The 11,358-nt window shown below is 48.4% G+C and overlaps 1 protein-coding gene across 1 annotated transcript; it reads right to left on the bottom strand.

Moving 5' to 3' along the window:
• Positions 1 to 109: 109 nt before the first annotated feature.
• On the bottom strand, positions 110 to 11,190 carry LOC309332763 (uncharacterized protein; the record flags this gene model as incomplete). The annotated part of the gene is given in 12 exon segments (XM_081845937.1): positions 110 to 333; positions 503 to 599; positions 1,722 to 1,857; positions 2,755 to 2,873; positions 3,275 to 3,402; positions 4,895 to 4,958; positions 5,141 to 5,394; positions 6,508 to 6,607; positions 6,609 to 6,638; positions 6,640 to 6,747; positions 6,749 to 6,775; positions 11,143 to 11,190. Coding segments are annotated over 12 exon segments (1,158 nt in total). The 3' UTR covers positions 110 to 286.
• Positions 11,191 to 11,358: the final 168 nt, after the last annotated feature.

Raw genomic sequence — 11,358 nt, 5'->3', positions numbered from 1 at the left:
TAGGTTTTTGTTTTTTTAACATAGCTGAGGCCTGTGGAAGAAGTGGTGCAATCCTGGCCCTTGTTCAGTTATGAAGCACTTATGGGAACATCTACATATAACAATGGTGTAGAAATACATTAATTTACTATACCATAGTAACCTGTTGAGCTACAAGCTCTGCACATAACTCTGCTGGGGCAGCCATTGTTGAATCCAACAGAAGTCCATGCCATGATTACTGGTCCAGCAAAAACCAACCAACAGAGAAGACCTCTGTATCAACCACAAGGACAGCCTTTTCCTTCTAGAGTGTTCGATGTAGCCCTTCCACAAGCTCTACATAATGAGGTTCTGAAAGAAAAGTGAAATCTATTAAAAGAGTCTGTTTCTAGCCATGGTGCAGTGATGCATGCATACCTATACAGAGCAAGCCCCTGCTATATCTTGCTCTTGTATCCTTCTTGCCCCTCATACATAAATTCCCTCTTACCAGACAAGCCACCTTTCTCCTGCAGCTTACCTCCATCAGGTTGGATGTAGCCATGTCTGATAAGGAAATCCAGAGCCACCATTGCACAGTTGGGCTTGAAATCTGGAGATCCAATGGCCTCTTTCACCTGCAGAAGAGGAATACAGTGGTACCTCAGGATACATATGCTTCAGGTTACAGACTCCGCTAACCCAGAAATAGTACCTCGGGTTAAGAACTTTGCTTCAGAATGTTAACAGAAATCATGCTTTGGGGGCGCGGCAGCAGCGGGAGGCCCCATTAGGTAAAGTGGTGCTTCAGGTTAAGAACCGTTTCAGGTTAAGAATGGACCTCCGGAACAAATTAAGTACTTAACCCGAGGTACCACTGTATTTACAGTTCACATATCTCTCTCACTAGGAGGGGGCATGCTAATTGCCATGACCTTACTTTGTGTGCACCCTATACAGGGTAAGGTAAAGGGACCCCTGACCATTAGGTCCAGTCGTGGCCGACTGGGGTTGCGGTGCTCATCTCGCTTTATTGGCCGAGGGAGCCGGTGTACAGCTTCCGGGTCATGTGGCCAGCATGACTAAGCCACTTCTGGCGAACCAGAGCAGCACACGGAAACGCCATTTACCTTCCCACCGGAGCGGCACCTATTTATCTACTTGCACTTGGACGTGCTTTCAAACTGCTAGGTTGGCAGGAGCAGGGACCGAGCAACGGGAGCTCACCCCGTCGCAGGGAGTCAAACTGCCGACCTTCTAATCGGCAAGTCCTAGGCTCTGTGGTTTAACCCACCTATACAGGGTAGCTGTGTCTTATTAAGAATGTGAACTTGGTTAGGAAGCACAAAGTCGACTGGTGGATAATTGTTTCCAGTCAAACAAAATTCTAGGCTATGTGAATTTAGGAGGAGGAAGAGACCCAAATTCAGAAGTCAACCAGCAGCCTATGGAATTATTGCAGTTTATACATAATTACCACACTGCTTCTCAGATTATTACACTACCTCAAAAATTCTTTTATCAAATTACCAACCATCCCTCTCTGGACTATTTCTTATACAGGCACAGGAATTTATAACCCTAACCAACAATTAGAGCTTTTGGCAGGTGGTTTTATGAAAGCGAGTAACTTTGAGGAAGTCATGTTAGTGGGAGACCTTAACCCATTGTTGTAATTTACAGTGTAATTATCTGCGGTATCAACTTCTGATTTGCAAAAAGAGTCATTTTTTGCCCTAAGTCAAGTTACACCTACCAACCTTCTCAAGTGGCCAGAGGTAGAACTGCTGCACCTCTCCGTCTCCCACCTGGGGCACAAAACCTTCAGGCAACTTCAGGTCAAATACAAACTGGCATTCAGCATAGATGCCTCCCTGTGCACCCTCATAGGTGTAGCTGGGGTGGGAGAAGGCAGGGGAAAGAGTTCAGCAGTATTTATGACTGTGAAGAAGAAGAAGAGTTTGGATTTGATATCCGGCCTTTCACTCCCTTTAAGGAGTCTCAAAGCGGCTGACATTCTCCTTTCCCTTCCTGCCCCACAACAAACACTCTGTGAGGTGAGTGGGGCTGAGAGACTTCAAAGAAGTGTGACTGGCCCAAGGTCACCCAGCAGCTGCAGGTGGAGGAGCGGAGACGCGAACCCGGTTCCCCAGATTACGAGACTACCGCTCTTAACCACTACACCACACTGACTGTGGAGACAAGTTGCATTAGGTTCTTATTTGGTTGGGGAGGGAGGTAAACTTTGATCTGAATTACTGAGAATCTGCCTTTTCCAGAATAGCTACAGTGATTCTGGTGTTTGACTCTCTGCTTCATCGATTCCTACTGATGTTTGGAAAAGCTGGTAGAGAGGGAGAGAAATGAAGGCAATCTACTTTCTATACTTGAGGCACATTAGAAATATACCTAAGCTATGGTAGATATTTTCATGATTAAGCTCAGTTAGGATTAGTTTGTAAGAAGCAAAAGGAGGCAAATCATGAATGGGCAAGGCAGCTGGTGGGACACAACAGGAAGTGCTGCTCAAGGGTCACAGTCAGAGTTGGCAGTCTTAAGCCCTGGCACCAGAGGCCTTGCCACATACTCCTTGTGCACCAATGAAAAGGTGGCTTTCTACAATATAGCTGGAATTCTCAAATACAAGCTTGAAGTGTCTGCTCATACAACAAATTTGCAGAGGCACAGAATACAAACAGCCTTTTTTATACAGGCCCTGGCTTTTAAATATTAATTTTTCCCTTACCTACACAACTGCATTTTCCTGAACTTGAGGTAGCTTTTTAATATTACCTGATAGTTCCGGCAGCTTTGGCAAGTGCAGTGAGAGAAGCGGGGATGCAAGCTTCTTCCTGGCTTTCCTTCACCAGCGTCTCTCTGACACCCAACCCTGATGCAATGCCCCCAGCAGCCTAAGGCGAGCGAAATGAGGGATTAATATTGAGCTACTATGGTAAATGGGCACAAAGCAGCTCTGCTCCCCCCGAATTGGCCCTAGTACCTGGTAAGCTTACTACCTATTTAGTGGATGATGGTCCCCAATTGTCTGTTATCTTGTGCCTCAATTTGCAGAGTGGGGAGAATGAGTTCACCTTTAATGCTGGGCACCAAGCCGCCTGGTGAAATGGCTCATGCTGAAATACTCATTCACTTACCAGACAGGTGCATGTTTTGTGCATTCAGCCTTTTAGCTCACTATTCCCTGTGGCTGTTATCTGACCAGCCCCATAGAAGAACACTTGATTATTGAGAGCTGCTCCCAACTCTCACATCAAAGAGGCAGACCTATTGCCTTTTCCATCTCATCTCTTACCATGTTGTCTAGCAAGCCAGGATAAGTCAGTTTGCTCAGCGCCCTCCTGGCCAACCACATGAACATCTGCCCATTGCGCCAAGTGTAGCCATTCAGGTGGGTGCCATAGCGCTTCACTCCAAACAATGCTGGGTGCAAAAGAGAAACAAAAGTAACTTGTCCAGGTTAATCATTTCCAGATGCAACTCCAAAAAGAGTACAGGAGTGGGCCGACCTTCCCCCTACCACTGCCCAAACACTTGGCGTATTATGTAGGCCAGGCTTCCTCAACCTCGGCCCTCCAAATATTTGAGACTACAATTCCCATCATCCCTGACCACTGGTCCTGCTAGCTAGGGATCATGGGAGTTGTAGGCCAAAAACACCTGGAGGGCCAAGGTTGAGGAAGTCTGATGTAGGCTGAGATAATTAACACTGCTTAGAGAATAGGAGTTTCTTCCGTAGAATGACAGGAAAGCCGTATTGGAGGGGCACCAGGAACACAGCCAGAGTTGCAAGTGAAAAGGAAATGCATGGTGAGAAGATTGAATATGCACTTACTTTGCACTTTTGCTGTGCAATATTCTTTAGCTTCTCTTGTAGTCATTCTATAGAGGAAGTCACTATCAACATCTCATTTCCAAAATTCCCAGCTTATATTAAGATGCCTGACAAGGTTTCACAGGCCTGGAACAGCTGCTAAATGAAGCTACACAGAAAAAGCACTGGATCAAAACTAAACCTCAACTGCCCACAAAAGCCCCACAGATCTCCTGAAGTGCTGCAGTTCTGGAGTTATCATTTTATTGAAATGATGTGTGAATTTCAAGCCTTTCCCCGTAAGGAAACCTGTGGAGTTTCAGAGGGTGGACGGGGCAGAAAAAGAACTGAAGAGAGTAACCAGTGCACTCTCATTCTGTAAAAATAGAGGGAACTGGGAACAACAAATTTCAAGGGAAAGCCTCCCTGTGATATGTGTTTCCAGGTGCTCAACCCCTAAGCCCAGATGACTAGGAAGAACAAAGCAAGATGAACGCAGAACAGTTTGCAAGCAGTAAGCAGACAACGCAGTCCTGGCTGGAGATAAAAAGCAGGCAGTTCTGAAAAGGAATGAAGCAATCAGGCTTTAGTACCTTAAGAATCTGTCTTGGGTTGTAAAGTATTATCCCTTTATATAGATGGGGAACTGAGTCTGTGACAATGTCTGAGACCACCTAGTGCACAGTTGACCAAGTCAGGACTGGAACAGAAGCCTCCCACTTCACATTGAATGCTGTCTCATTTTCAAGGACAAACATTATTATTGGGGTGATATCCAACCACCCAGCCACATGGGTGGGGTATAAATAATAATTATTATTCTTAAATCATACCCAGAGTAGACCCCCTAAAATCAATGGACTTGCATTCATGTTTCATTCACTGCACATAGTCCTTTATAGAGCACGGAAGCTAGATTTCTCCAGCAGGGTAAAAAAGGAGATATTTGGACAAATCTGCACTTGAGCTGTGCTCCTAACTGTTACCATGGATGGGATTGGACAAATGCTTCTAGGAGGTCTCTCTTAATTACTTCTGCATGAATCGTGTCTCATATCAATGGAATACAAAGCAAGGAAGTCAAAGGTTTTTCAGACTCACGAGTTGCAGAGCGCTCCATGCTGAAGAGAGGCGTGTCACAAAAATAGGGCATCACACTGTAGAGCTGCAACGAAAGCAAGTTTTGGTTCATGGACAACTGTTTCATTGACCCAACCACTCCTTCCTCCCAGAGCTAGTATCCTGAATGGAAGCCCTGGGTCCCTCCCACTTGACCCTTACAGTATTCAAAGACACCCATGGGTGCCACATGGCCCTTCGCCTTCCTTGGGTGCCTGGTAATCTCACCTCCTCTCTCCACTCCTTCAGGCAAGGGAAGTCTTGCTGTGCTCTCATTTCCCTGAGTACTCCTTCCACAGCATCTGTTCTTTGCTCAGAGGATGCCAGCTTCTTGTTAAGTTCCACGCAAGCAGGCACACCATCACCCCAAGACACCAAGAAAACAGCTGGATACTGACAGAGATATCTGGCTACAGAGGGCAGCACATGGCCCACCTGCTGTCCAGCAACCATAAATGGCAGGCACAAAGCCTTCGAAGAACCTGCAAGGGATGAAGCTGTCAATTTGTAATCATTTTGCCAAGTCCTAGTTCCTATGAGCAGGGCCATATTTAAGTATATAAAAAATATTTTAATTTTTATGCCTCTGCTGCTTTGCAGCATCTCTGATCAGCGTAAGCAATAACATGGACTCTTTTTAAAAAGTTTATTTTGATAGGGAAGCTACCAGCATGAGTTTGGCCAAACTGCAGGAGGCAGTGAAAGACAGGAGTGCCTGGCGTGCTTCAGGGGGTCCAGGGGGGTCACGAAGAGTCGGACAGGACTAAACGACTAAACAACAACAACATTTTGATAGGGAAAGACATTTTGGACACGGGCAAATGCTTCTCAGCTTGGAATTGCTTTCTTACACGTTTACTCAAAAGAAGGTTTCATTGATTTCAGAAGCACCTACACGCAAGTAAGATTGCAGCCTGAATTTCATAGAAAAGCATGTATAAGATAGCAATCGTAGACTGCAAGAGTTTATTTCTGTCAGGGTGATAAGACTATGGCAATATTCAAAGTGCTTGCCCTGCTCCCCAAACACCACTGCTGACATATAACATTATTTTTCTTGTTCTCTATTGCTTTTTGGGGCAGGCAATTTTCATCCTATTGTTGTTATATTTTAAAACTAAGGAGTGCCTATTTTAGGGTTTGTCAAGTGGAGTCCCGATGAACTAGACCTGGCCAGGAGCAGATATTGGTCATTTGGTGCCCCCACCAAAATGTGAGGACAAAATTTGGTGCCCCCCCCAAAAAAAATATTATTGGCACAAGAATTCCTTTTTGTACAGTTGCTTTTTATGGATCTTCTCAGTTGGCCGCTGTCTTAATTTTTGACCCCCTTCCTTACTGCAAAGGGCTGTGGGCAATTGGAAAAGCAGCGAGCTTGCTATGGAGCCTGAGAGAGGGGAGAGACCCGGCAAGGCAGGAATCTCAGCTCAAGCATCCCTAATCGAGGGCCGGCCAAGCTCTGCCGAGAAGCTTGCAGGGAAGGGCCGCCCACCAGCCTGCGACGGGGAGAGTTCTGTCGGTTGTGGCTTCGAGCCCCGCGAGGGCAAAGGAGTCCTGCGTCGCAGGGGCTGGACTAGATCTGGTCGTGGCCCTACCTGCTCCGTGGAAAGAGGTCATCCTCCGCAGCAGCGCCCTGACCCGCGCCGACCAGCCGGCAGCCGCCAGGGCTCCCCAAGCGCCGCCCCCGCCCCCGCCCCCGCCCCGGGCCAGGCCGCGCGCTCTCCTCCGCAGGGGCCAAGGCCTTCGCCGGCGCCGGGCGGCTCTCGCTTCGCCTTCGGCCCGGGCACCGGCGGGCTTCCCGGAATAAATGGGTCTGGAGGGGAGGGAGGGAGGGATCGCCTCGTTGTGAAGCTCCCCGTGTCCCTAGGAGGAAGGGCGGTATAGAAGCGGGATAAAAAAATTGGAAAAATCAATAAATGGAGGAAGAGATGGGGGACACACTTGTGCTACGGAATCTTCCCTGCCCCAGAATGTCAATTTGGCACCTTTTCCTGTTGCTGTGTAGCCAGGGCTTGACAGATTCCTCCAGAGTTCAGAACAATGGACAGGCAGCACATTTAACCAAAAAAAGAAAAAGGACTTTGTGCAACACTATAATAACCTGTAAAATAAAATGTAGAGGAGAACTAGCATTGTGTTTTAAAAATAGAATAAATAAGTCCACAGTCAGGAGGCTATCCCAGTGGGTTCTCCTGCAAGATGGGTGAAAAAGGCAGTGTGCCTTGGACTAGCGGCACTGAGGGGGTTGCTGAACTAAATGACCACTTGATCCTCCAAGCCTCCATGGATCAAAGGCCTCCTTCTCCAGACCAACACTGTTTCCCACAGTGGGAACCAGATGCCAAGGCGCTCCCCAGGAAGCCTTTGCATCCCGGAAGCTGCCCTTCCCTGCCCTTGGCATCAGCACCTGCTATTCTGAGGTTTCCTGCCCCAAGGGATGGAGGCCCCAGACAGCAAATTCCCATGAACAGACCTACCAAATCAAAGAGTCAGACTGAGTCAGGCTGAATTTAGGGAAACAAACTTTTATTACACTTTCAAATATTTTCACATTTTTCTTCAATTTTTTTAAAGTGTCTGGCTTCTAAGATTTTTTTATCACAATGGCCAGTAGAAAAATAACCAAGCTCTTAGAAATGAAGGTGCGCTCATTGGCGCTTCCCACAAAAGTTGGGTTGGAGAGGTGATGGGAGGGGCATTGTGGAGCAGCGTTGGAGCAGAGATGTCAGGGTTAGGAAGAAATGCTTTTATGGAGTGAGTGGTTCACAAAGACTTCGGTTTATTATGTGCAGAGCAACCGGGTTTTCATAGTGATGCAGACAAGGCCCTGCTTTGGAGCAAACTACCTACTGGAAAAGTAAGAACCAGTCCTTGGAAAATCCATATGGAGAACAATAATAAATAGGATTTCTTTCTCTGGAGAATTTTAGCTGCTGGCTCACTGCGGCACAAGGACCTTGTTCTCTACCGTCTGAACATTGCTGTCAACCGTCCCTTATTTGGCGGGAAACTCCCTTATCCCAGCGCCGTGGCCCGCTACTGTCCCTTATTGATGATGTCCCTTAAATTTCCCGGGTTTCAAAGGAAGCAGCTCCTCTCCCTCCCTGCCAGCCAGGGAGGAGGGAGGCTCCAACTGTGTTGCTTGGCTGCCCAGCCTGCCCCCCTCCGGCCTCCTCTCACCAGCCTCAGCCCCTGGGATCCCCTCCCCGCCGGAACTGGCGGGAGCCTCGGGCCCTTCCGCCGCCATCCTTCTCGCGACCACCAAACTGAGCGTCTCTGCCTGGGGCCTCCCCTCTGCCCGTCACCACCGCTCCTGCTCCCGCTAGGCTGTACTGTGGCTGTGCCGCTGAAGGACCTGGATGAGATGGGCAGCCTGGCGAGGCCTATGAATTGCTGAGGAGCCTTGAGAGGAGAGCGAGGGCAACCATAGAGAAAGCAGTTCAGAGAGAGGAGGAGGCGGAGGCGCGGGCAGGTGTTCCAAGGGCTAACCATAGAGGGGGAAAGCGGAGGAAGGACCGCAAGTGCTTCTCCCATAGATTTGTAGTGGTAGACTAGCATAGATGGTCTGATCTGCGGGTTTACTTTCGGCGCTATTCCCCCCCCCCTTCCTCCAGCCCCGCCTGATGGAACTGAGAGCTGCAGATGGAGCACGAGAGAAAAGATACAGAACTGCAGCAGCATCTTTGTAGCTTGGACTTCGTTTTACACGAAAAGTGGTTGCTGCTTGTAGTTATTTAATTGCAGTGTTTCATCAGCTGGTGTCTTTAGAAGCAACCTCTGGAAACGAAGGGTTAAAAACCGGCGCTGCTCTCCAAAATTATCTGGTCCATTTTAAGTTCGTATTTCAGTTGGTTGTCTAAAATCCCTAATTTTGGCTGCTGATCCCTTATTTTCGAGGCTGCTGGTCCCTTATTTTCAAACCTGTAAGTTGACAGCTATGAGTCTGACTCTGGTGCCAGCTGCAAATTCACACTGTGGTAAGTAATTCACAGAATCAAAGCCAGTCTCCAGAGAAAGAGCAGAGCTTGAGCAGGAAGCAGGGAATCAGATTGAAAAATAAATTGAAAAGGACATTTAACCTCATATAAGGGGAAGCTATTGCCAACAATTATGTCCTATTAAGTCTGGTTTACCCGGCTTGTGATTTCCAATCCAAATGCAGTCCCATCCCCCTTGGTAAACCTGCTTTTGCTGCCTGCCTGGGACTGCAAAAAACAAAGGGGTTGTCAAACAACTGGGAAGTCACAATACAGCTATTTCACAGTATCTGCTTTATGGATCCAAAATCACAGGCCTGCATTGTTATGCCTCTTCTCATCACCCCCCCCCCCGGCAAATACAAAGATCACCACAAAAGGAGGGATTTCTTCATTCTGTAATGTTAACATGTACCATCTCACCTGGAGAGGTGCCACCAACTTAGATATTATTATCTTTATGATTAAAGTGCTTCCACATGCTCCCAGCAGACCCGGCATGGAGGCAAATGGGGTGCGAAGCATGCCTTGTTACTCCTTACAAGCTGGCTAGAGTTGCCAAACGAAAGAAAGGTGGCAGTGTCATATATTCAAAAAGCAGCAGGAGAGGCCTTAGCTTAAATGCCACCATTCCCCTCCCAACTGTTCAATATAAGGCAGAGGCAGGAGTCGCACAAATAATTGCAAGGACTATTCTTTCCAAGCCACCTCCTCCTGCTGCTCCATTCCTTTGGGGGTCAGGTTACACTCTCACCATAAAAACAGAATCCAGGAGATCTTTGGGCCTCCTCTTGCCATCCCATTCCCTGTGCCATTGCATCTTTAACATACGTAAAAATGAACTGTGCAGAGCAGGAGAGAGAGAATAAGATTCAGATCTCAGAATTACCCGCCTGCCCTTTCAGACTTGTCCATTGGGCCGTAGCATTGCCTCCTGTCCAAAGGCGGAGCTAGCTGCTCCAGCACCCAGAGCGGCATACATACTGTGCCCGCGGGGGCAGCCCCCCTCAGGGATGATACCCAGGGCGGACTGCACCCCCCCACCCTCTTCCTCTGCCAGTGCTCCTCTCCCGCAGAGTTGAAGCACTGGTGTTGGGCGCACACGGCACAGCACTCCCAAATTAGGAGATCCATATCCTGCTTTCCCACTGTGCAGCCCAATCCAGAGAGCTGCTGAGCAGCTTGCATTCCCAGGAGGCTTTGACACAACAAGGTCAATGATACTGGAGCGACTTGGCCTTCTAATTTGGGTTGCCGGGCATGAACAAAGGGGGAAAGTGCCCTCCTCCCCAATACAGACACTGGCCCATGCCATCTGCACCTCTTCTCCCCAAGGAGCAAAGGGCTGAGGATTCTTCAGCAAGTGCATGGACTGATGGCCTTTCGTTATAAAGGTAAATGAAGTGGCGCCCCTTCAGGTGTGTTTCACCTGCCAAACACCCTAAATCAAAGAAGTCCCAGCACCACTGTTTTCAGTGGAGAAAAAGAAGACCTCCTGCTGTTTGTTGTGGGGTGGAGGGTGCAGAAGCAGAGGGCCTGTGACAAAAAGTGCTGGGCACGGGATTGCTCTCCACAGGCCCATCTCTGGGCTATTAAATGCTGGTGAAGGGGTGGAGGTCACAGTCTATGTCTGTGCAGGAAGGCTTTCCCCTGCCTAAGACATTGATCCCTTTATGCATAAAAGGCATTCTTATTTTCCCAGACAAAATCCACATAGCTTGCCCTCCCCTGCCCTCACCAAAAAAAGTGTTTACCATACATCTTTTCTAGCAGGTTGCAGAGCCCAGGAATCCTGGCTCCTGCCTGCCCTACATGTAGCACATTTAGGCACCCCACTCCCCAGAATAAGGAGGGACGACTTGGGGGCCCACAGCTGCATCCATCCCCACCCTGATTATTTCCCTTGCCAGGATGACAACTATGCAAGTCTGCTGTGCACTGATTTCAGCCTGGCGAAGGTTCTTCCCCATTGGCCTTTGACCCAAGACCCTAAGATGCCCCCGGCCTTTACCTAGAGGGCTTCTCAGAAACCAATCCATATCTTTCCTTGGGAGGGCTGGGCGTGGAAGCCAGAAGTCCTGCCTGACCAAAGAGATCAGAGTTCAGTTTGAGCAAAAAAAGGGGTTGCTGTGCTTTTGAGCAGAGTGCATGCTCCCTTAGTGGCCAGTTTAAAACAAATCCCTCATAAATACTGATTGAACACACAGACGCACACACTAAGGCCTTGTTAGACCCATCCTTGGACCTTCATACCATAACATCAGCATCCCCTTGGCCCACACAGAGGCCCCCTGCACCCATCCCACTCTCAGAAACTTCGGGGTTGGCTAGGGGAGTCCTAAGCTGTTTCCAGGGACTGTTTTAGTCCTGTTCCATTACTTTGGTTCCTCATCCTAATTTAAATACCTTCTGGCATTTTGTGCATGTGTGTGCACACACGAGAGAGCTGCCCTGATGGGGAGAAAAGGA

This window comes from Podarcis erhardii, assembly GCF_964252035.2.
Source record: "Podarcis erhardii genome assembly, chromosome: 17".
Lineage (NCBI taxonomy): Eukaryota > Metazoa > Chordata > Lepidosauria > Squamata > Lacertidae > Podarcis > Podarcis erhardii.
This window is presented reverse-complemented; position numbering and strand designations above follow the sequence as displayed.